Source organism: Emys orbicularis, chromosome 1 (assembly GCF_028017835.1).
Source record: "Emys orbicularis isolate rEmyOrb1 chromosome 1, rEmyOrb1.hap1, whole genome shotgun sequence".
Lineage (NCBI taxonomy): Eukaryota > Metazoa > Chordata > Testudines > Emydidae > Emys > Emys orbicularis.
This window is the reverse complement of record NC_088683.1, coordinates 203,012,981-203,037,838: the sequence shown is the minus strand read 5'-3', so window position 1 is coordinate 203,037,838 and position 24,858 is coordinate 203,012,981. Positions and strand designations below refer to the sequence as shown.

The 24,858-nt window shown below is 43.2% G+C and overlaps 1 protein-coding gene across 1 annotated transcript in view; it reads right to left on the bottom strand.

Annotated features, from left to right (window-relative positions):
• The window catches only part of CLIC6 (chloride intracellular channel 6), a 53,870-nt gene extending 29,536 nt beyond the window's left edge, over window positions 1–24,334 (bottom strand). The window contains exon 1 of the mRNA XM_065414120.1: window positions 23,090–24,334. Within this exon, the coding sequence (XP_065270192.1) occupies window positions 23,090–24,334 (1,245 nt within the window). The remainder of the gene's footprint in view (window positions 1–23,089) is intronic.
• Window positions 24,335–24,858: the final 524 nt, after the last annotated feature.

The window sequence follows — 24,858 nt, the reverse complement described above, 5'->3', positions numbered from 1 at the left end:
TCATCAGGCTAAGTCAAAAGCTGTTTTTTATGTTGTTCTGCTACTTAAATAAATGATTCCAGCTACTATCTTGAACAAATGGCATTCACGTTTTAATTATGATGGGTCATGGGGTAAGTATGTCTTTCCTAGTCATGTCAGGGCTTAATGAGTTCATTAATCAAACATTTATGATGGCTGTGTCTGCAGACAAGGAAAATATTAAAGCCCGTATAAAAGCTTTCATTAAGTCCCCTTTTAGGCAATGATCTGTATACTGTGATGGTATCATTTGATTATTGCTATTTGTAATCACAAGCCATTGCTTAATGGGATTAACAACTTATGCTCTACTATTTTCATCAATTTTTTACTGTTCTACTCTCCCATTGTTTGCTTTGTGTATGGGACCAGCACAAAGGTCCAAAGTGGAGGGAAAAGTTCCTTGCACCATTCTTTCCTCTTCTATTTAAGCTCACAGGGCTGGATGTAAGCCTGTCTTAAGCTTTTTTTTTTTAATATGGAGATATACCTATCTCATAGAACTGGAAGGGACCTTGAAAGGTCATGGAGTCCAGTCCAGTCCAGTCCCCTGCCTTCACAGCAGGACCAAGTACTTTCCGCCCAGCCCAGCCCAGCCCTGCCCTGCCCTACCCTACCCTACCCTAAATGGCCCCCTCAAGGATTGAACTCACAACCTTGGGTTGAGCAGGCCAATGCTCAAACCACTGAGCTATCCCTCCCCCCCTCATGTTTCAACATGCTAACAAAGGGGCTTTTACTAGGCAGTGTGGCCTACTGAATAGGGCACTGGAGGGGGACTCAGAAGACTTCAGTTCAAGTCCTGGCTCTGACATGGGTTTGCTAGGTGAGCTAGGGCAAGTCATACCATCCCCATGCCTCAGTTTCCCCATCTGTAAAATGGAGATTTTCATAGTGCACTCCTTTGTGAAGCATTTGAGATCTACAGATGAAAAGTTCTACATAAGAGTTAAGTATTATTATTATTTGTTTTTATATTGTATATATGGTATGATCCAATAGTTAAGGTTTCATGTATTCTGCAGTTGCATGACCACAGAAATTGCTGCAGCTAAAGTTCCATAACAGCTTCTATCAGAACCTCTCAGATTTCAGTCACTCATAACTTTCTGAAACTTTCACATATTGAGCTAAAATTTTCCATGTGTCTCGCAAATGCCTGAGGGCAGGGGTGAAAGTAGAAATAGGGACTTACCAGTACGGGGCTGGGTTGGGGACGGCTCTGGCCCCTGGAAGGGGCGGGGCCTCGGGCGGAAGGGGTTGGGATGGGTGGGTCAGAGCCAGCCCCGGCCTGCCCTGTAAGTGCCCTCCCCCGCTGGGGTAGCAGCAGCAGCCGGGGGCTCCGGCAGCAGTTTAAAGGGCCCAGGGCTCAGCCGCCGCTACCACCCCGGGCCCTTTAAACCACTGCCGGAGCCCCCGGCTGCTGCTGCTACCCCAGGGCTCCGGCAGCAGGGCTCTGGGGGCTATTTAAAGGGCCCGGGGTTCTCCTGCCTCTACTGCCCTGGGCCCTTTAAATAGCCGCTGGAGCCCTGGGGTAGCGGTAGCGGGGCTTCGGCGGCTATTTAAAGGGCCCAGGGCAGTAGAGGCAGCGGGAGCCCCGGCCTTTTAAATAACCCCCGGTGCCCCGCTGCCGCTACCCCAGGGCTCCAGCAGCAGGGCTCTGGCGGCAATTTAAAGGGCCTGGGGCTCCATCCACTGCTGGGAGCCCCAGGCCCTTTAAATTGCCGCCTGGGGAAGCTGGTACGCCGTACCGGGGCGTACCGGTTTACTTTCCCCTCTGCCTGAGGGTGAAATTTTGTATTTCCTGTTTTTTTGGTTTGAAGTTTGAACTAGAGCTGTCAAACCATTTTTTAAAATTGCAATTAATCCCTAAAGTAAAAAAATAGTTACGATTAATCACAGTTTTAATGGCACTGTTAAACAGTAATAGAATACCAATTTAAATTATTTTTGGATGTTTTTCTATATTTTCAAAAATATTGATTTCAATTACAACACAGAATACAAGGTATATAGTGTTCACTTTATATTTTTATTACAAATATTTGCACTGATAAAAGATTTTTTAAAAATCTACAAGTTGAAGCATGAAGGGGCATATGAATGTTTGGCATATCTGTCATGTAAATACCTTGCAACGCCAGCTACAAAAGTGCCATGCAAATGCTTGTTCTCACTGTCAGGTGACATTGTAAATAAGAAGCAGGTAGCATTATCTCCCATAAATATAAACAAACTTGTTTGTCTTAGCCATTGGCTGAAGTGGGGTTGAGTGGACTTGTAGGCTCTAAATTTTTTTACATTGTTTTGGTTTTTTGAGTACAGTTATGTGGGAAAAAAAATTCTACATTTGTAAGTTGCACTTTCATGATAAAGAGATTGCATTACAGTACTTGTATGAGGTGAGTTGAAAAATACTATTTCTTTTATCATTTTTGCAGTGTAAATATTCAAAAATAATATCAAGTGAGCACTGTACACTTTGTATTCTGTGTTGTAATTGAAATCAATATATTTGAAAATGTAGAAAAAATCCACAAATATTTATAATAAATTTAAATTGGCATTCTGTTTAATCGTGATTTAAACTGATTAATTGCGATTACTTTTAAAAATCTAGTTAACCTGTTTTGCTTTAATTGCTTGAGTTAACTGCGATTAATTGACATCCCTAGTTTGACCAAAAATGGTTTGGTTTTTGAGGGGGAGGGGGGCATACCTTTTCTGCCCCTATTTTCAAATATTTCATAATAGGGTTCATGTAAGGAGGAATACCTGGCAGCACAACTTCCCTTCCTTCACTGAAGGGCACAGGGGCCCTTCCCCTTCTACTTTCTCCCTTTAGGATTAGGGAGTTTAGTTCTCTCCCCTCCCATCGTCCAGTGGCTGATGAAATGAGGCTGCAGGAGGTAGAAGAATCTGAAATGGTAGCAGGAAGAGCTGGTGCCTGGCTGGGGAGTTCCACCAGGAGGTGGAGCAGAACTATCACCTGAAGGATTGTCCCAGTTGGGAGTTGCCCTCGCTGGATCTGTCCCCCTGCTTCTTAGCTCAGACATTGATTGCAATTTTTCTGGAAGTGCTTTGCTTTAAACCCCAACTGTTAAACAACTTTCTATGTAATCTTCCTTACTGATACCAAAGTGACAATTCTTTTTCATATAGGCTTCTATAAATGCTTCCACACTTTCTCCAGGTCTTAGCAACTTTGGTAAAAGCATGACCATCCATGTGTTACGTTCCTTTTGAAAAGAAATTCTCTTCAAACTTTTTAACAATGCTATCCCAGTTATTCTTATCTCCTCATCACTACCAAAGGTAAATGACTAATAGATGGTCTTCTACTTCACTTGTTGCATAAGGGCATATCTTCACTAGCAATATTAAAGCACTGCCACGGCAGAGCTTTAACGTGGTTTGTGTAGTCGTGGAAGAGCGCTGGGAAGAGAGCTCTCCCAGCACTCTAAAAAAACCACCTCCACGGGGGGAGTGGCTCCCAGCGCTGGTGCACCGTCTACACTGGCACTTTACAATGCTGAAACTTGCAGTGCTCGGGGGGGGGGGGGGGGAATGTTTTTTCAGACCCCTCCTAAGCGAGAAACTTGCCGTGTTGTAAAGTGCCAGTGTAGACAAGCCCTAAGCTAACAGGATGACCAATACTTTGCTACTCTCTGTATTTAATCTTCATTGTGGTTCTGGTGAAGTGTCCCTTTCATTAGCCAGTCTGTTGGCTTCTCACCATGAGTCTTTTGAAAGGCTGAAAGTATTTCCTAGTCCTTACTTATGCTGGTTCAAAGTGAATTGATTTCTGACAGTGTCACTTTTTCTGTGATTCTTTATTTTTGTAATGTAACTTTGTCCTAATTCTGAGCAAGGATTTTTATTAGAATAAGAAACTGTATTATCCCTAAAGATACACTGTTTGCTTCACTGTACAGTTTCTGCTTAGAAACTTTCCCAGCCCCCTCCTGCCTAGCTTCCTACTACAGTGATAAAGAAACACTAATGATAATATCAGAGAGAGAAACAATTCAATCACAATCTCTACTATTACTCCTGGCACAAAAAATCTTTTTTCTGGTAAGAGTCCTATATGATCTTGAGTTATATTATGAGCTCCTAGACTGCTGGGAGATTTTTACAGTAACTGGTAACTTACACTAACATCTGTCTAAAAATATATATATTCCTCATATACACCTCTACCCCGATATAACGCAACCCGATATAACACGAATTCTGATATAACGCGGTAAAGCAGTGCTCCGGGGGGGCGGGGCTGCGCACTCCAGTGGATCAAAGCAAGTTCGATATAACGCGGTTTCACCTATAACGCAGTAAGATTTTTTGGCTCCCGAGGACAGCGTTATATTGAGGTAGAGGTGTATCAACAATAATTCTATCTAGAAATTTGTTCTCCAGTATAAATTATTGTAACAGACATTGAATAATATGTGAAATATAGTTAGTCCTGAGTTTACAAAACCTTATAAATATTTGTAGATGTTTATACAGTACTATTTATGCAGGTAGTGATAGAATTGTACCATTCCAAAATGCAAAATGTACCATATTCCTACAGTACTAATATATGAAAATATAGCTAGAAATCATTTTGGTTCACTTGGCTGCAAATATAATGCATATTAGTAGCATGTAATACGTTGTGATGATCAGAAAGGCATCATATAGGCTTGTCATCTGTGTAATATCATGGTCAGACTAAAGTTTTTTGTGAGGCAGAGGCAAACAATCTAATTTTTTCTGTATGTAAAACATGTTCATTTGGGGGCTTAGGGCATAAGTGCTCTGTAAATTTTGCCAAACTGTTTTGATGCCACCTAGTGGTTTTATAATGAACATCTTTACTTCCTTGAATGCAGTGTTGCTGTAGCCATGTGAGTCCTAGGCTGTTAGAGGGACAAGGTGGGTGAGGTAATATATTTTATTGGGGCAACTTCTGTTGGTAAGAGAGACAAGCTTTTGAGCTACACAGAGCTCTTCCTCAGGTCACCCACCTTGTTATCTTTACTTCCATTCATATGATACCCTGTACAATGGTAACCTTCAATATTAACACATCGTAACAGGTTTTATCTGTCATTTGGGAGCAAAGTCCCAATGTAGATTCTTTTCCTTTTTTTATTAAATTCCCTCTCAAGAAAACCTTAGATGTTGGCCTTGAATTCCATATATAAGAGCTAATACTGATCTTAATCTGTAGAAATTTTAAATTCATCATAAAACTTTTGAGCTAAAGCAGTCAAAAAACATCCTGCTGAAGGTTAAAAATATTTTGTTGAAATAGCTAGGAGTAAAATTGTTTGGGCTTTTTAGCTATCAAAAATTATTTTAAACAGCCATATATCTTCATCTACTTGATTAACATCAATCTTATGTAATACAGATTTGTGCAGCTTCTATTTATCTAATGAATTACAAACTGTGAAATATGACTGGCAGGTCATGAAACACTTGCACATAGATTGTGCATTGTGGCCTGCTAGTGTGGACCCCTGACTCATGCACTGACTCTGCCTGGGCACAGGGATCCACACTAGCAGATTCCAAGGCAGGATAGAGGCCTTGCTATGGATTGGATTGACATTTAGGGAAAAGAAGGCATAGAATAAGAACAAACATACAAACAAACAAACAAAAATTATGCCATCAATTATTTTTGTTCCTGTATAATGTTGAAAGGGAGTATGAAAGGCTTTGCTGGTGGAGTTGTTAAAAGGCTCAGAGAATGTATACTGTTACCTCTCACAACTTGGTTGAAGGGACAAGGGTGTTGAATTTAACTTTAACAAGAGAGCCTGTGTCCCAAATGTTAACTAGCAACTGAAGTTAAATAGGCGTTAACAAAACAAAATTATAAACTGTCTGATTAAAAATCTCTCCTCCCTCTAATTGCTGTCATTGACACTTGTAATGTGGACATTTCATTAGCTGTCCAGTCATCCAGGCTAGTCGGAATCAAAATTTCTAACATAAAAAAGGCAGAAAAAAAGAACTTTTGACAGAAAATCTTCCAGTTTCCCTTTACAGAAGGTCACAAGCTCACTTTCTTCCTGTATAGGGTCACTTTTAAAGACCTTGCTCGCTGCTAAAGAGGGAACGCTTCTTTACCTTCACTGAATCAAATGCAATAAGAAGCAAATCTTTCCAAACATTGGCGGGGGGAAGGGGGGCAGAGGAAGGAGGAATCTTTAAGCCTAGAATAAGCACAAGTAATATCAACCAAATGTTTTTAAGTTATACTCACCAGGATATACGGATTTGTAATGAAAATATTTCTATAACAATTAATGATTATAGTGTTGCTAGCATGAAGGTATAATTCCAATTAAGTTAATAAGGAGCCTTTATTACTATTTCTTTTCTAGAAATAAGAGGCCTACAGCTGCTCCTATTTACTTAAATGGGAGCTGGATTGGGACCAGCATTTACCTTTGATGTTCAATATTTACCACCTATCCAGTGCTCCAGCACCTACCCAGCCTGTCTACAAACAGGCTATCCTATTCTGATCTGGATTACATAAAGCAAACCAATAAATGATTACTCCATGAAATACAAAGACAAGACAGTGTAAGTAAAACTAAAAAATGAATAATAGTACGTAACTTGTCTATTTACTATTAAAACATGTGCTGCTCTCAAATATACACCTCCCACACCATTACAAACTGAGAGATTTTTCCAGAGAAACAAGAAAAATGAAATATAAACAAATAAGTTGTGTACATAGTAACCTTGGGGCCAATACTGTTCTCAATGATGCCAGGGGAGTTTTACCAATGTCTTTAATCAGAGCAGGGGCCCTAAATATTGGGGCCCTAAATATTGTCATACAAATAGGATATTTTCATTTAAAATTGTGGCTCACAGCAGGGCTGTGACAATAATTGCAGGCAGCTTTTAAAAGATTTAATCCTGCAATAGAATCAGATTATTTTACAGGTTGAAAAGGAATGTGATTTACTAAATTACTTTTCTTGGACATGTTGGTAATCCTACAATGTGTGAGTAATGATACCATGCTAGCTATGGTACTGTTATACGAGCTAGGTAAAATGTATGGGTTGACTTAAACCCCCATTGAGATTGATAGGTGTGAACTCACCCTTTAATTAGCATAACTGTAAGCATAAACCACCACCTAAGACAAAAGAGGTGTGTGACCCACCTGTCAGCTGTGGCTGAGTATTGTTTTGGGTGTGGGGGAAGAGACCACACAGAAACTGAGAACAGGCAAAAGCAGAGAAGGAGAGGTGCACGAAAGCCAAGCAGGAGCCTGTAAGCACAGTGTGACCGGAAAAAGCTAGGAAGAGTGATTGCGGGTCTGGTGTTGGCTAAGACTTGGGGGCTGTAAATGAAGTAAATTGCTCCTTTTGTTCTTGATTCCTTCTACATTCAGATACCAGGACTTCGTAAGTTTTTTATAAATAAACAAGATTGCATCAAAGAAATACCAGGCTTCAACAATTTCTGCTTCCGGCTGGAACATCCTCAGGGCCCCAAACTTTGACTGGCTGCTCAGGTCAAAAAGGGTCAACATTGTGACATACTATGTACTGAACATGCAGAACTTGCATTGGAATCACGTTGGTAATTCAAGAAGAAACCCCCAGTATATCACGATGGGAGGTCAAACTAATTGAAAGTGGGTGCCTCCTAATTCTGGTAGCTGAAATCCAACGTTGTACGTGATGCAAAAGTAATCTGTATGCAGTCATCTGCTGCTTTTCTGACCAAGAAATAATTAATTAGTAACTTATATAAATAAGTAACTTAAGCCCAGATCAGATCAGAGGGCTCCCGTTACATGCAGATTTCTCTTGCACTACATTGGGGAAGAGGGGCAATCAGCGGCCTCTGTGACAGTGCTAGCCCTTCTCAGGAACCTATAGGGTCAAGATTCATTTTGGGAATGAATCTGTCTCCATCATTCTTAAAGAGATTACTCAAAAAAGGTCATGCAGCCTAGGTCTGAAGTACATTTTAGGCGGTCTCCCTCCCTTTAATGGCAGTCCGTGGGCAGCAACAGCCAGAAGACACTAGGCAGAACACCTCCAGTGAAGCCAGTCTGCCAGAGAGTAGTGGGGAGAATGGGAGCGCAAGAGCATGAAAGCACTTCCCATTCTGCAAGGGGAAGAGCCAACCTGTGAGAAATTCCATGCTCTGCAGAGATTTCCTCTCCCAAGTCTTGTTGCTGAGAATTGTTCTGTTGTCCTGAGATTGTAAACTGTTCAGTGTGTTTTCTATGGTCTGGTAGGTGCTGAGCAAACTGTAATAGTAAGGTAATCAGTTACTGATTACCCCTTGGATCTAGTAATCAGAAGCTTGTAATATATTGCTCTTTCTCAAAGCAGCTTTTACAATCCTGTCCACAAATAAAGTATTTTTCTCCCATTAGTAATTTACATAAATTCTTTTATGGACAACTCCTGAATTAAATAATTATGATTGCTGTTACAAAGATGATTTTATGACTATATTTAGGAAATGTGCGTGGAATATTTTAAATGTAATAACCTTATATTAATTTGCCAGTAAGTTAATAAAGACTGAAGACCTCAAGTACACCTCAGTGCTGATTAAACAAATATTGCCAAACATGCAAGTATAGTTTAATTACAAAAAAGACTTTGTACACCATGGTAATGGTGCTTGTTGTAGGTCCTGTCATAAACCAGCATTTCTTTTAAAGACTGTTTTCAACATAGTTTACAATGGATTCCATAAGTGTTTAAGCACAGTGGTTAAGACTTCTTCAAAGCAGTGTAGTTGAAAGAATGGCTAAATCATCACAGACAATTTTAAATCAAGACTGGATTTATTAAAAAGTGTGTTCTAGTTCCAACAGGAATTATTTTCGGGAAGTTCTATGGCCTGTGTTAGACAGGAGATCATACTAGATAATCATAATGGTTCCTTCTGGCCTTGGACTCTATGAATCATTCAAAACAGAAGCCATTTCATTTTAGTGGAAAATGTGGCTAAATTCCTTAAACAGCTTAAAATGCAATCCGCTTCGTAGACTGCTGGGAGATTCATTCATAGAGGCAGGTTTAACATAAGAGTGGTGGCAGCAGCACAACCACCTTCTTCTCCCTAGCTTGGTAAGCATTGCTTCCCCACTGCTCCTCTCTTAGCTGCTGAGATGGGAGTCCCTCTTGTTTCAATCTACTTTTAACCACTGCAGAAATAAACCTACTGGAAAAGAAAGTTGTGTTCTTTTTAAGAACCACACTATATTGCTTTGTTTAACTCTTCTCTTCACCTGGCTGTATTCTTAGATTTCAAAACCTACAGAAATATAGGCAATGATAGCCAAAGAAACCTGAATGCTCTGAATCTGCACATAGCTAGCAATCTGTGGTTTTGTGAACACTTGGAAATGCTGTACCCATTTATAGATCACTGAATTAAAGGGTCTGGTACTTTTACCCCACATAGTTCAAAACCTGAATACCCCTTCACAATGAATGCTGGTGAGAGACATTGTTTTGTCTACGTTTGTGTTAAATTGACTATAAAGCAGGTCACAAGTACACAAGCAACAAACCAAATGCTATTAGCTATTTATCCTGTTACAAGAATTATGGTTTAAATGCCTCAATGCTATTTCTAATCCGTATTTAATAACATGGCAAAATACCAGCTGAACATTTTAAATCGAGACAAAAAACTTATATCCTTGTTAAATTCTTACAGGGAATTATTGCAACAAAAGAGCATTATATTCTGGAACACATTATAGGTCTGGGAAAAACAGATTAACTGATATTTTAATGACACATCCTGTTTAACATTTTAACATGATATTTAACATGTTGTATAGCCACATTATTTTAATCTACAAGCAAAACTACATCTATAAAATATCTATAATTTGTCTTGTAAGGGGAAAAAAAGCATTTAATAAGCTACGGAGTGGAAAAAAGCTGGAGGGGGTGGTGAGGTGGACAAGAAAGCAATCTTGCAATGATAATCCTAATTCCTACACTTTGGCCAAATAAGGAAGATGAAAGAAGAGGCTGGTTGTGTGCTGCGCTTTTTTTTTTTTTTTTTTTTTTTAATTGTGTGTGGGGTGTTTGTTTTGTTTTTTTGAGTAGAAAATAAATTAAACATTCATGCAAAATGTTACAAATAAAGAACCCTGTTGGCGCAGAACCTCCCGCAAATCATTAATATCTGGGTACATCACCTAGTGAAATATTGGTAATGAAAAATACCAGCCCAAGAAGCAAAATGGTAATGGGGATCTGGTAGAAGTGATCTTCTTTCCTCTCCTTCCCACTGGAGGCGCCCAGTGCTGGGTATCTTCTCTCCCCCCCTTCCCCTTCCCCCCAAACTGAAATACTTTGTAATCTGTGGGAATCAATTATTGCTAAATAAACAATTTTTTAAGTAAAAACATGCTCTAGAAATCCTGCTACAGACTAACCAACCCCAAGTGTTCAAAAATCAGAATTCAAGCCTCAAAACATTGTAAGTTTGGTTGTAAAAATGGTTTGGGTTTGTTTTCTCTCCCCATCTCCCATGACTAATTTTGGGGGGAAGGTGTATTTGCCTGCTGGTTTTTTAATCTTTCAGGTGCATTCAACACACATTTTTAAACTTTTGTATACAACCATAAGGGCTAGGAACCTTATTTATGTAATGAAATCTCAGATTCTCATGTAACTGCTCCACTCCAGGGGCTGGAGCTTCAAGAAAAAAACACCAGGTTTTGCAGAACTTGGAAACACTGCAAACCCCTCACACCTTCAGTCTACTACATTGTATACAATAGCCTGTAGTCTGCTGGTGTGAAACCAAATTGTATTACAACTTGGTTTGGGGTTAAAAGTGTTTGAAAATAATTCCAGACATGATTATATGTCCTAATGTGAACAGGGCCTCAAGTAAAGAAAGTGGCAGGCTTCTTTTTATTTTATTTTAGCATTTCTGAGAAACCATGTCCCATGTTGATGAGGTAAATTTAAGATATTCTATTCTGCTGTTGTTGAACTCATTAAATAACCATTATAGTCCTGTTCCACTTCGGTCCCAGATGAAAAATGTAGTATTGTTATATTCTGAAATGCCAGTTTATGAATGGAAACAGAACCAGAGAGGGAAACATCATGACCACAGCAGCTTCAGTCTGCCAGTGCCAATACTACCCTTCCTGATGAATAGGAAAAGGAAATAAGTAACCTCCAGTCATTAAGCTAATGATACAAAATTGTTCTGTGTCTCTAAGGTTTTGTAAAAGGAGAACTGGAAGGGGCAATTCTCCTCCCTGTATGATCTGAGCAACAATTTCCTTCCCACACGTGCTACGGCTCACCTAATACATAGCCTGATAGCTGATTCCTCCATGGAAAGGGGCGCTTATTTCTGAGTAAGGCCCTCTCCAGGGAACCTTGGGCTTTCTGCTTCACACATATAACCGCATATCATGTGTCACACAATGTCAATGAGCATCAAAAGGCTCAAACTATTCATTCCGATAAAATGCTATATAAATTTAAATGTATTATCATAAGCAGATTTTAAACAACTAATTAAAATGGCATGCACTGTGTAAAGCATTAACATTTTGTTTACAAAACTAGAGACACTTTTTTTTGAAAACTAAAAAAAAGTTTGCTTAATGGCTAAAAACGTTGAAATTACTGAAAAATCAATTAATATGTAATCATTCAACTTCTTCAGTCTTTTATCAGTAAATAAACATAGCAAATGGAAATGCAAACAACTCCTTATCACATCATGACATTTTACTATCAGCAGCAAAAAAAATAAATCATACAACCTTCATATGCCATTTAATTATGCTCCTTACAATAACCTGTGTTCTAACCAAGGGATATGTGATTTTTTTTCTTCAGCTGGGGTTACATTTTTATTTTAGTTCAAAGAATCAAAATATGCAGAAAACTATGTGAAACACTAACAATGATAGAAAGTCAGTAAGGTCCAGAATTCTCAAAGATATTTAGGCTCCTAACTCCCATTGATTTGGACATTTAAATACCTTTGAGGATCAAGACCTAAATCTCTACTTGTTATCCACATTTTACAGATGGGGAACTGAAACAATATTTGCTTGTATTAAGATTGTACTCTTTGGAGTGGGGACTGTCTCTTGGAGTGCACAGTACAATAACGCCCTGATCTCAGATGGACTTCTCAGTTCTACTGTCATATTAAGAATAATAATAATAATTGCAAGGCTGCATACCCTCACAACCACTAGAAAAACTTTGGGTTTTTTTACTTTCAAAAATAGGGCTCTGTGTGTACGAGTCCATGAGAGATAATTGGGTTTTTGGTTTTTTTACACAATCATAGAACCATAAAAAAAATGCAGCATAGCCACTGTGCATGCTATGACTGTGAGTAATGCCACAGCCACCATGTGTGTGAGACACCTGTAAAGCAAGATAACGTTGTGTGAAATTCTGTAGTAACCATAAGGCTACTTAACTTTCTCCCCAGTAATAGAATAGTGATGCTGTACATCTGAAGGCCAGAAGGAGTTGTGTCCACTGGTATTTTTTTTTCTACACAAATAAAAAGTGGCTCCTCTCCTCCCTGCCCTAAACTACAGAAACATATAAAATTAAACAACTAGCAGAATGCAAAGCTCTGAGCACAGCAATACAGCTGTTTTCTGCCGCCACAGGACATTAAGTAGGGCTGCAGTTACCCAGATGGATTTACAAAACCAAGGCTAGTCCCTGCCAAACTCAGGGCACTGGCAGCAATGAGATAAGGAAAACTCTTTTCTTTGCCCTTGGGAGTCTTGTCTGTAAACAGTGTAGAATCAGACCCATAGTGAGGTCAATAGACGTTCTTACCTGGGAGAAGAATGCTCACATGAGGAGCAAAGGTTGCAGGATTGAGCCCCTAGGGACTTCATCCTGCATTCCTTGAACATTTAAAACTACCACTAGTATCAGTTACAAGGAACATAGGATCAGGCCCTAGACCCTGACTCTGTTCATCAAAGTGTTTAAGGCCCATGTGACTTAAGCACATGCTTAAAGTAAAACACACTAATTCAATAAGTGAAAGTAATAAATGTTTAAGAACATAGTTGTGAGGACATAAAATGTTTAGTTTTTTATTTTTAATACTTTCTGACTAAAATAATTCTAGACCAAGAAGTCATTTGCAGTGACATTACAGAGGATAGGTGCTGGAGAATGATAGAGTATTGTGTGCATAAACCACTCTTGGGGCCTTTACAGACTTCAAACAAATAAACAAAATTTATACATCTTATAATTTGCAATCCTCAAATTACAGGACAGAAAGGGAACTCAAGATGTTTGGAGGGATTGTGGGGAAAAGAAAAAATCGACCCAGTGGTGGATTCAGCTTTACATATGTGACCACATTATGATACCTCTATAATTTTGTGGTTGTGTCTTTTAATTTGTCTATTTTTGGAGCAGGGTTTGGGTTGTATGTTGTCAGAATTGGCATTAGTATACCTAAACAAAGCACTAAATTACTGCATAGTGTCTAAGCATGCCTTCAAGATCAAAGTTGCAAAAAAGAGTTATTTCAGTGTATAGCTTTTAAAGCTATTTTTCAGTGAACAGGTTCAGGAGTACATTTATCTGTATAATTTTAAGTTCTAAAACAGCTATGAATTGCCCAAAAAAAAGGGGGGGGGAGGGAGAGTGAGAGCAATTGTAACCATAAGTAAAGCTGAACCTCTCCCCATACTTTTAGAATTAACTGTTTTTTTGATGCCATTGAAACAGGCTTTCAGTTTCATATCTCCTTAAAATGTGTAACTTTTGTTTGCCAAATTTACATTGGTCCTTTTCTCTAAAAGCGTACCACTTTAATAAACTAAAAAAGACCTCTAAATAAGTAGTCAACTTTATAAGCATCTGCAACCGGTGCATAGAGTATACACAATAACCTGAAGAGTTATGAAAGGAATTCATAATGCCGCTCCTCTTAAGCTGTATTATGGCATCCTAAATTGCCATACTGCATCCAACAAAATAGCTGAGAAAGGGCAAATGCTTGTAGGAAGTTGGCCAGTTTCCTGTTTTGTGAGTCTTGGGAACGAAACAGAATCCCTCGCTAATGTGTTTAACTACTGCACACAATTGTCTCTGCAAACTCAGCACTTCAAAATATATACAAGATTTGAAACTGCAATACAAATATTTTATAAATGGCTACTTTACAGGAATTGCCCTGCTTGTGATGGATAGCAGCAGGTGGCCAGTTTGAATGAAAGCACGGTTTGGTTTGGTTCTGGTTTCATTAAAACAAGCTAGTTGATGGATAGTTACCCTTTCCTCACCCATTCCCTGATATAAGGTTGAGCTGTGTTTGTGCTCTGCCTGGGGCAATGACTCTTTTCTGGCTACTTCCTTTTTAAGTTGGACTGGCTGCTATGATATGAAATATGGGGTGTGACTGGAAGACTCTATAATTAAGGCTACGTTTTAGTCATGGGTATTTTTAGTAAAAGTCATGGAGAGGTAACGGGCAGTAAACAAAAATTCACGGCCCGTGACTAAAAATACCTGTGACCAAAACTTGGGCGGGGGGGCCGCAGGTGCTCTACGGGTGGTGGCCCGGGACCCCACTGGTGCTTGGGGGGAGGTTGGGGGGGCTGGCAGGTCTCCCTACCTGGCTCTGCATCCCTGAAGCTCCTAGGTAGTGGAGGAGCACAGGCTACTGGGAACCACAGCCAATGGGACCTGCGGGGGCAGGGCCTGCAGGCGCAGGCAGCGCGTGGCACGGAGCCAGCCCCCCCAGCCTCTCCGCTGCTTAGGAGCTGCAGGGGCATGCCAGTGGGAGCCCCCCACCCCAAGGTAAGCACCACCCCCCGCACCCTCTGGGCCCCCCCCCCCCCCCACACACCCAAACTGCTGTTGCTGGTCCAGGGGCTGCCCGGCTGGGGCAGCTCCTGAGCCAGCACCAGCTGCTGCGGCAGCAGAAGTCATGGAGGTCACGGAATCCGTTTGCAGTAGTGCTGGGAAAATATAAGAAAGCAAACTGGGAGAGGGAAGGAACACACGAGAGCCCAACTGAACTTAGCAGCACCAGGAAGAAAGGAAGTACAGAACCAAATAAAGGCATCTTGTCCCTGGAGGTTTGGTGGTTTTAATTAAACACATAGAGAACAGGTAGGATGCAAGACAAGTAGGGATGGGCTGTATTCATTGAGGAAAGCATGTAGAATGAGTGTGGAAAGAAGAGGGAATTTGGAACTTTAGGGTGTAGGGTTGCCAGGCCTCCGGTTTTCGACCGGGACTCTGGCGGCTCCAGTCAGCACCGCTGACCGTGCCGTTAAAAGTCCAGTCGGTGGCACAGCGGGAGCCTGGAGCTAAGGCAGACTCCCTACCTGCCCTGGCTCTATGCTGCTCTTGGAAGCTGCTGCCAAGTTCCTGCGACCCTTGGGCGCTGGGGCAGCCAGGAACTGGGAGGCTCCATGCACTGCCCCCACCCCCAATGCCGGCTCCGCAGCTCCCATTGGCCTGGAACTACGACCAATGGGAGCTGCGGGGGCAGCGCACACCGTGCAGAACCACCTGGCCGCCCATGTGCCTAGAGGCCGCAGGGATCTGGCTGCCAATTCCTCAGAGCCATGGTAAGTGCTGCCAGGACCCTGCACCTCCTCCCGCAACCCAACCCCCTGCCCCAGCCCAGAGCCCCCTCCTACACCCTAAACCCCTCATCCCTGGCCCCACCCCCAGCCAGAGCCCTCAACCCCCAGCCTGGAGCCCCCTCCTTCACCCCAAACCCCTCATCCCCAGCCCCACTCCAGAGCCTGCAGCCCCAGCTGGAGCCCTCACCCCCTCCCACACTCTGAACCCCAGAGCCCCAGCCCAGAGCCCCCTCCAGCACCTCAAACCCCTCATCCCCAGCCCCACCCCAGAGCCTGCACCCCCAGCCCAGAGCCCATACCCCCTCCCACCCCCCAACCCCCTGTCCCAGCCTGGTGAAAGTGAGTGAGTGTGGGGAAGAGCGAGCAATGGAGGGGGGGATGGAGCGAGTGGGGCCTCAGGCAAGGGGTCGGGGCAGAGTGTTTGGTTTAGTGTAATTAGAAATTTGGCAACCCTACTCTCACACCCTAACTCCCTCCCAGACCCCGCACGCCCACCCGCACCCCAAACTCCCTCCTGAAGCCTGCACCCCAAAACCCCTCTTGCATCCCAATCTCCTGCTCCAGCCCTGAGCCCCCTTCTATACCCCAAACCCCTCAGCCCCAGCCCCACCCCAGAACCCACACCCCTCCTGCATCCAAGCCCCTGCCCCAGCCCTGAGCCCACACTCCAAACCCCTTGGCCCCAGCCCAGAGCCCCCTCCTGCATCCTGAATTCCTCATTTCTGACCCCACTTCAGAGCCCACACCCCCAGCTGGAGCCCTCACCTCAGACCTGCCCCAGCACAGCAAAAGTGAGTGAGGGTGGGGAAGAGCGAGCGATGGAGGGCTGGAGTGAGTTGGGGTGTGGAGACTCAGAGAAGGAGCATGGCAGGGGTGGGGCCTCAGGGAAGGGACAGGAAAGGGATGGGGCAAGGGTGTTCGGTTTTGTGCAACTAGAAAGTTGGCAATCCTATTAGGGAGGCAGCTGAAGAAAAGAAGCAGGGACCTTTCTACTGCTGTCTAAACGTAATCAAATGTTCCTCTACTCACTCCACAGTGATGTGTCCTGGCTTTGCATTTAACAAATCTGGTCACCTTAGGTAAATCTCAAATGATTTGCCTTGCTTTGGATCAGCATGCAACTTTCCCAAAACCTTTTAGTCTGCAAAATGGGCTGGAAGCTTCACAATAAGAGGCCTTTTGTGAGATTCCCCATATTTCATATTTTAACAAGAACAGAAATCCATAAAAAACAGGGCAATGTAACCCCACATAATTGAAACTGTATTTATAACCTTTAAAGGCGATCTAAATTCTGGCCCCCCAATAACAATGTGTCTATAGTATAATGATTAACAGTGATTTTTTTTTTTTTTTTTTTTTTTTACATATTTTTGTTTGGGTACCAGAAGTGATTTTCACCCAGGGACAAGCAAAAATCCAAATCTGAGATATAAATCTTTCCTCTGTGAGTTTTTCCTGGAAATCTGCATGTCAAACATCAGACACAGTACATCAGATGGAAATACAGGCTGTGATTTTTTTTCAATGGAATTTGAGCACCTAATTCCTAGGGGCTCCTTTGAAAATCACAGCCAGAGTACTTAAAGAAAGATACCAAGCCCAAATAATTTAATTTTAGAATAGTCTTTTTTTTTTTTATCTTAATACATAGGCTAGACCACAGTTCCATAACTGGATCCTATAAACATTTCATGGAAAGTAAAGGTTCCTCCTCTTCTGCATTATGAAGCATGCATCAGGTGTGATATCTGTAAGCATGGTGCAGTATCTGACTTTTTTCCTACTGTTTCTTTCAGTGGCCAAAATCTCTCTGCCTTGTTTACTTTCTTGTGTATCAGAATTTCTGATAATTCAGCAAATCTCTAAGAATATAGGGCCAGATCCTGAGAATCAGCTATTTGGTGCACAACACATCTCAGGAAGGGTGCAATGAAGGCTGGAAATCAATGGAGTTACTTCAGATTACACAAATGTAACTGAGATCAAAAACTCACGCATTGGAAGGATGAATGAAATGAATCACCCTGTGAATAAGAGACCAAAAAGGTCACAAAGATTGGGTGAAGTCTGTTATTTTAATCTTAGCCTTTTGAAGAGCTCTTAAGATACACCATTTATTGTTAACCCAGAATCTGAGCAAGAACTCTTTTGACATAGTATCAGAGGGGTAGCCGTGTTAGTCTGGATCTGTAAAAGCAGCAAAGAGTCCTGTGGCACCTTATAGACTAACAGACGTATTGGAGCATGAGCTTTCCTGGGCGAATACCCACTGCGTCGTCATGCATCCGACGAAGTGGGTATTCACCCACGAAAGCTCATGCTCCAATACGTCTGTTAGTCTATAAGGTGCCACAGGATTCTTTTGACATAGGATTAATTTGATGGAAGATCTCATACTGAAATGAGTAGTCCAGCTGTTTGAGTTCTGCACTTACAGCCAAATTACTAGACCCTCTGATCTTCAGAATTACTGAAATTTGTAGTTAAAACTAGGAGGTTTAATTCTGATCTTACCTGAAATATCTTAAAGGTGACCTGCAAGTATGTTTTTAAATGAACCAGGTATAGAATTATGTCCTGAATATCCTAAATAGTAAAGTTAGAAGTAGTATTCAATTCCTAGGCAATTTTAAACTTACCAGAGAAGATTTGCAAAGGCACATATGGTGGTTAGGTGCCCACATCCCACAGAAAGTCAATGGGAGTTAAGTGCATCGCTGCCATTTGTGCCTTTGAAAATCTCCTTCACCCTTCTTTATGATTGTTTTATGGCCCCTGAAGTCACAGATCCCTGGTTCCCATGAGTGATATCCCAGTATACCTGAGGATGGTGACAGTACAACCACCAAGGAATCCAGCTGAAGCATGAAGGTTCCCTAGAAAAAAATAGGTGGTGGTTTTTACTACACTGGGCAGGTTGGCAACTTAATTTTTAAATATGATGAGGTGTCATGTTGGGAGACGATGGTGCTGGTAATTCAGAAAAATAGGTAACAATGGTATCTTTTTAATCCTTTATGTGAAGATATGGTTCAAACTAATGTTTTCAGGTCTGCAACAGACTTTCTGTGTATCCCTGGGCAAGTCACTCAGGGACATTTTTTTAACGATATTTAGGCACTTAAAGATGCAGATAGTTGCCTAGTGGGTATCAGATACCTAGGCACTTTAGAAAATCCTAGTATGCACCTATCTGCATCTTTAGGTGCCTAAATAGCTTGAAAAATCTTGCCCTTAAGACCTGGCCACAAAATTATTGTCTATCTGGTCTATCCCAGGACAAGGTGGAGCTAAGCATGATGTCATATTGGTGGAGGCTTTTTACAGAAATCCAATTTTCAGGTAGGAACAAATGTCCTTGTTTCAGTCTTAAATTAACATCACAAATCTATTTGCTTGTAATGTTTAGGCTTAGTGAGCCAGACTGTTCTCATTTGCACTAGTACAAAACTAGAGTCACAAGGAGTTCTCCTGGATTTACAGTGCGGCTAAGAGCAGAATCTGGCCTGGGATATTGCACTGGTTCATGCTCTCACTAGTTGTTGTTGCCTTCAGTTTTCAACAGAGAAGAGTTGAAATAATTTAGATTAATTTCATGCTTCCTTAACACCATTACACTTTTACCACAGTGCCAAAATAATTTCTGGCTTGATCCTGCAAGTTTACAATCTAAGTATAAAACATGAGACAACAGGTGAATGCAGCAGACTGGGGGAGCACAAGGTAACAATGAAACAATAGTGGTCAGGATGACAGGCAGCAGTCTCAGCCTAACTGTTAGCGAATTTTCTGCAGGCATCACAAGAGCGGAAAGTTTTAAAGAGGAATTTGAGAGAGGGCAATGAGGTGGTTTTATTTACAGGGAGCTCTTATTATACATAACGGGCAACAAAGTTTGTTGGGAAAAAAAATTTAAATGGTAGAAAAGAGGTGGAGGGCAACAGCCCAACAGTACAGAAGAGATGACAGGCTGGCATAATGGTATTATTTTGAGCAGCAGTGGGCTGGAGACGTGCACTGGGATGCATTGGGTTGGGCTCTTTTCGGGGGGATCATTTCATGCTGGAAATAAAACACATGGATTCAATTTGCTTGCTTCTCACTTTTTAACTCTCTAGTTTTGGCAATAAGCATTTACTAATTGGGGGAATACCATGTCAGACTCTGCTGCATCACCACACTGGGACCATCCCCGACTACACTCTATATGGGCTGATGCAGTCACTCAGTACTCATTTTTGGTATCCACTCTGCCTCTGTTTAGTATTAAATGCTTACGTAACTTGGTACAGCCTAAACATTATACCTGTGTTTTTTAAATATCTTGAGCCCACTCTGAGCCACAGTGGGGACCCACCTTTTCTATCCCATCCCTTCCCAGTGGGCAGGAGGAGTACAGAGAAACAGTGCAGCTCCTCATAGCAGCAGGGAGAAAGAGGCATGATTCCTTCCAGCAGTAGGAAAGGGAGGGGCTCCCTGTCCTCTCAAATGCTGTGAATGGGGAGGTGCTGGGCTCCCAATACAGAGCTGCTCTAGGATGCCAGCCTCAGAGGTGGAGAAACAAGAGACCAGTCTTAGCTAATAAATTTAGTCATTTACCAAGTAGGTGTATAGTAAAATGTTCAGGTCTGGTTATGTCCTGCCAGTGAAGTCATTAGAATGATGAATGCATTATTTTCAAAGCAGTCGTGAATTACTATTGTTAAATCAGTCGTGAAAATGTTCCTCCTTCCTTTTAGAAGTTCACAAATATTTCAGTTAACTATGCTTAAGCCTTATTTTTGGAATATAATGGCACAATTCACATTCTTATCCTTATTATGTCCTGCTCTCCAATTCTGATCCCTCAGATATTCTACAAGGACTGGAATCATGTTCCAAGTGTGGTTTGCCTTTGCAAAGTGACTTTATGAAAGTGACGACATTTATGTCTCAATGATAATCCATATAAAATACTATCAGTTTTCGACACACAAAAAGACGTTGTTGTTTTCTGATTGCCAGCCCTTCAATCTCTGCTTGGGATTTGAAAATCAGACTGGGCTCTTTCTGCAAGACAGACATTGTCCTCATTTATACTGGTGAAACTTCTGCCACATTATGACTTTAGTTACACCCGTGCAATCCTGCTCCGTTTATTGATGGATCTATGATCACAATACAAAACAAAGAGGAGGTTGCATAAGTGGCCCTACAGTTGTTCACTCAACCTATGAGCCAGAAAAGAATGGAGTTCTCTCTCCCAGATCTGAGTTGGCCCTGCAGGGCTCACAGTAGTAAAAATGAAACTGTCATTAAAAAAAGCACACCCGACTGAACATGCACAGGGTGCAGATCTACTGAATAAGAAGGTAATATTTTTTCATAGTCACTTTTCAGAGTAAAACTGTACTATACAACTTCTGCTGTATAGATTTCTACTTTGTCCCAGAAATATTAATTTCAACTCTAGCCGCCGCATTCAGCTAATGGAAATCAATATGCTAGAGCTAAGTTATTTACAGTAAATTTAAATAGCAATCAAGCTTGTATTTTAAGAAAAAGCTATGGGGGGAGGAGAGGGGAGAGAGCAAGGGGACATAAAAATAGAGAACAACATTTCCAGTATGGCAATATACAGTACATTGGATATTAAAGACTCAATAGCACTTGTAAAAATAGGGTTTTTTCCATGTTTTTGTTTGGTATAGAGCTAGCTTTACGTATGCAGTCCTAAGCTTCAAGAAAGGGGGAGAAATCAAGGCATAAATTGCGTGGTTTTCTGGATTCATTGCCAAACAGAAGGGGGAGATCAAACTGAGTTTTTTCTTCCCACTTCATTCTTGTGCTCATGGAGGAGACCAGGTCAACCCATGAATGAGTTGCACATTCTGCATTGGAAATATGACTTCCAGTAGCGTAAGACCCAAAGTGGCCCCTCGTTTTCTTTGTTTATAAGGCTGACCCTGCCTCGGTCAAATTGTTCCATGCTGCTCACTGTTGTGCTTGCTACATTTGGTTGTTGCCCTCCAACCCAGTGGGGGACTTGGTTTTCATGGTGCTGACCTAAGGGTCCACCCATGCTGATCTGACTTCAGGATCAAGGCTATACTTTGTAGAACTGAGCAAGTAGGCAGAAATTAATTTCAGAACATTTCATAAATGTTAGTTTTTTATTTTGCCTGTTTTTTTTTCTAAATTAAATTGCACCTGCTTGAATTATAGGTATTTTGAATGTATGTAAATTGTGTATCTTTAACTGACCTACTAACACATTACATAGCAGCATGGGGTTGTTTGTTTTCCCCAAAAATGTCTGAATCCAGAATTGCCACATTTGTCTACATTTATTATCTGAAATTAATTTCAATTCTCAGTATCTGTCAAGTACTTCCTGATCTTTTTAGCATAAAACATGCTGTATAAATGTGACATCATATTATCAATGCTCTTAAAAAGGAATTTTCTATTTTCTTCCAAGTAAGTTCCTATAATGTCACTCCTTATGTATTTTTCTCTAGGGGTAACGGTGGTGCATCTTCTATCTCCTCCTACTTTGGAGATTTTAAACTCTCCGGGGACCTTTAACAAGTATTTCTCTACTTCACAAAATGTTGTGAGAATGAATTATGTCATGTGGTCAGACACTACACTGATTAGCACAACAGAGAAGCCCATGAACAATCCAGAGTGACACGTAGATTCTCATACACTTTTCATTTAAACATATAGAGATATCTAGACCAAAAAAGTAGAACATGTCAAAATAGTTGTGGGTGAAAGCACATTTTCCTTTGGGAAATTGCCTCACTGACAGTTTTGCACTTTTCCTTTTCTTGCTGGTGTTATTATTAATTATTGTAACTATTAGAATAACAAAACCAGGATTTGCAGCATAACGGAGAGTGGAAAACTTTGCAACATGTCTATGTTTAACCAAGAAGGAATGAAAAGTCAAAGGAGATTAATCTCGGGATTAAATAATAACCAAACCATTTTAACAAAACTGGATTTGCGTCTGGCAGATTTAAAGGACACTAGTAACAGCAAATGCACAACCAAAGGCTCCCTCCCTTACAGCTGCGCTCTGTAAGGAATATGGGGGGAGAAGGGGGAACTAGATGGCGCTCCCTCAAACTACTCCACGTTATTGTAACGCTGAGCTGCACAGTGTCACTTTTTGGGGTAAAACTCCATACACATATGGTTGGGCAGAGGAGTCACTACATTCATTTAGGCGGTGTGACAGGGCGACCGCTTTGTCTAGATCTCCCCCAACCACCCATGATGCTAGGAAACTGCTAACACCAGCCCATGACCCGGTCATCATGATCTACAGAACAAATCTTCCCCAGGCTTGAGGATCGCCGCCGGCAGGGAGCCGGCTATTGGTCTAAGGGAAGAGCAAGGGTGCGAGCGGATTGACTGACCAGGCAGTTTTACCTTGACGAAGAGGGAGATGTCATGCTCTTGCGTCTCTTCTCCGGGTTCACCAGGTGTGCTCGCCTCATCCTCTTCCTCTCCCTCGCCCCTGCCCTGCATGCCGTTCAGGTTCATGGCTTCCTCGCCTCTCTCCGCTCCCGCAGGCTCACCGGTTGCATGTGGCTCTGTTAGGTGGTTGCTCAGTTCATCCCCACCTGGGGTGTCCTCTGGGCTTTCTCTTGTAGCAGCGTCCTCTGTGTGTTCTGCTGCTGCTGGTATTTCCTCGGTTGCATGGCCTGCGGCGTCTCCTGCCGCGGGGCTTTCTTCGCTTGGCTCAGTGTCTTCGGGATTTGCTCCCGCCGGTGCAGTGCTTTCCGGACTTTCTCCTGCCCTAGTTTCGTCCTCAGCTGCATCCTCCCCTTCCTCGGGCTTTGCTTCTGCCGTTGCATCTTCCTTGCCATCCTCTTCCTCTCTCTCCTCCTCTTCGCGCTCTTCTCCCTCGGGGGCTCCTTCCTCCCCTGCCACCTCCCCAGGCTTTTCTTCCTCTCTCGCGTCCTCTCCAGAGTCTCCTTCAGGCTCTTCTTCCTCCCCGGCAGCCTCTGCAGGATCTTCTGCCTGGGGGGTTTCTGCCCGGGGGGCAGCCCGTTCTGCGGCTCCCCCTTCCGCGGAGCTTAGCTCCGGGCTCCCTCCTCCGGTGCTCTCCTCCTCGGGGCTTGGCCCCGGGCTCTCTCCTCCGGTGCTCTCCTCTGCGGGGCTTGGCCCCGGGCTCTCTCCTCCGGTGCTCTCCTCTGCGGGGCTTAGCTCCGGGCTCCCTCCTCTGGTGCTCTCCTCCGCGGGGCTTGGCCCCGGGCTCTCGCCTCCGGTGCTCGGCTCCGGGCTCTCGCCTCCGGTGCTCTCTTCCGCGGGGAGCTCTGCAGGTCCTTCGCCCTTCCCGCTTCCCCCTGCGTCTCCTTCGCCCCTTTCCTCCGCGCGCTCCCCTGCTGGGCTGTGCGCGGGGGCAGGCTCCTGCTGCTGCCCCTCGGGGCTCCCTGCTCCTGCCTCCTCTTCCCCCTCTCCGCCGCTCTCCGCGGCGCCCCGGTCCCCGGGCGCCTCCTGGCCCTTCCTTTCAGCTGCATCCTCCTCCCGCCAGGGGCCGGGGGACTTCTCCTCCGCCGCCCCTTCCTCGCTCCCTCCCTCCTCCGGCTCTTGGGAGCCCTCTGCCCCGAGCGGCTCCGGGCTCTGCGCCCCGCGGGGCTCTTCTGCAGGAGAAGGGGGGCTGCTCTCCATGGCAAGGGACTGGAGTGTGGGTCCTGCGAGAGGCGCCGCCGCCGGGGACTCCTGCCGCTGGCTATGGCGACTCCTCGCTGCACCCGCGGGGATTAGCGACTGGCCCGCGCCCAGGGCCAGCAGCACCTGCTCTGCGCCCGAGAGCGCCACGGGGCCGTCTGCGCATGCTCCGTCGCGGCGGCTGAAGCGGCTGCCCTAGCTCGACCCTGGCTCGCCCTCAGAACATGCTCCCCGAGCCGGACGGGGGGGGGAGGAGTGGCAAAGCCAGGGGGCGATATAGGTTCTGGAACTAGCGGTGCTGGGGGGTGTTGCCGCTGCCGCACCCCCCTGGCTTCCCATTATAGACCAGCTTTGCAGTTTGGTTGAATGGCTCTCAGCACCCTCATTGTACAAATTGTTCCAGCACCCCTGGGGGGAGAGGGGAAAAGGGAGACACAGTAGAGAAGATTGGGGCGCGGGGACAAAAACGGGGATACAGGGGCAGGAGTAGTTGGGCTTGCGCTCCTCCTTAGACGTTTTATCTC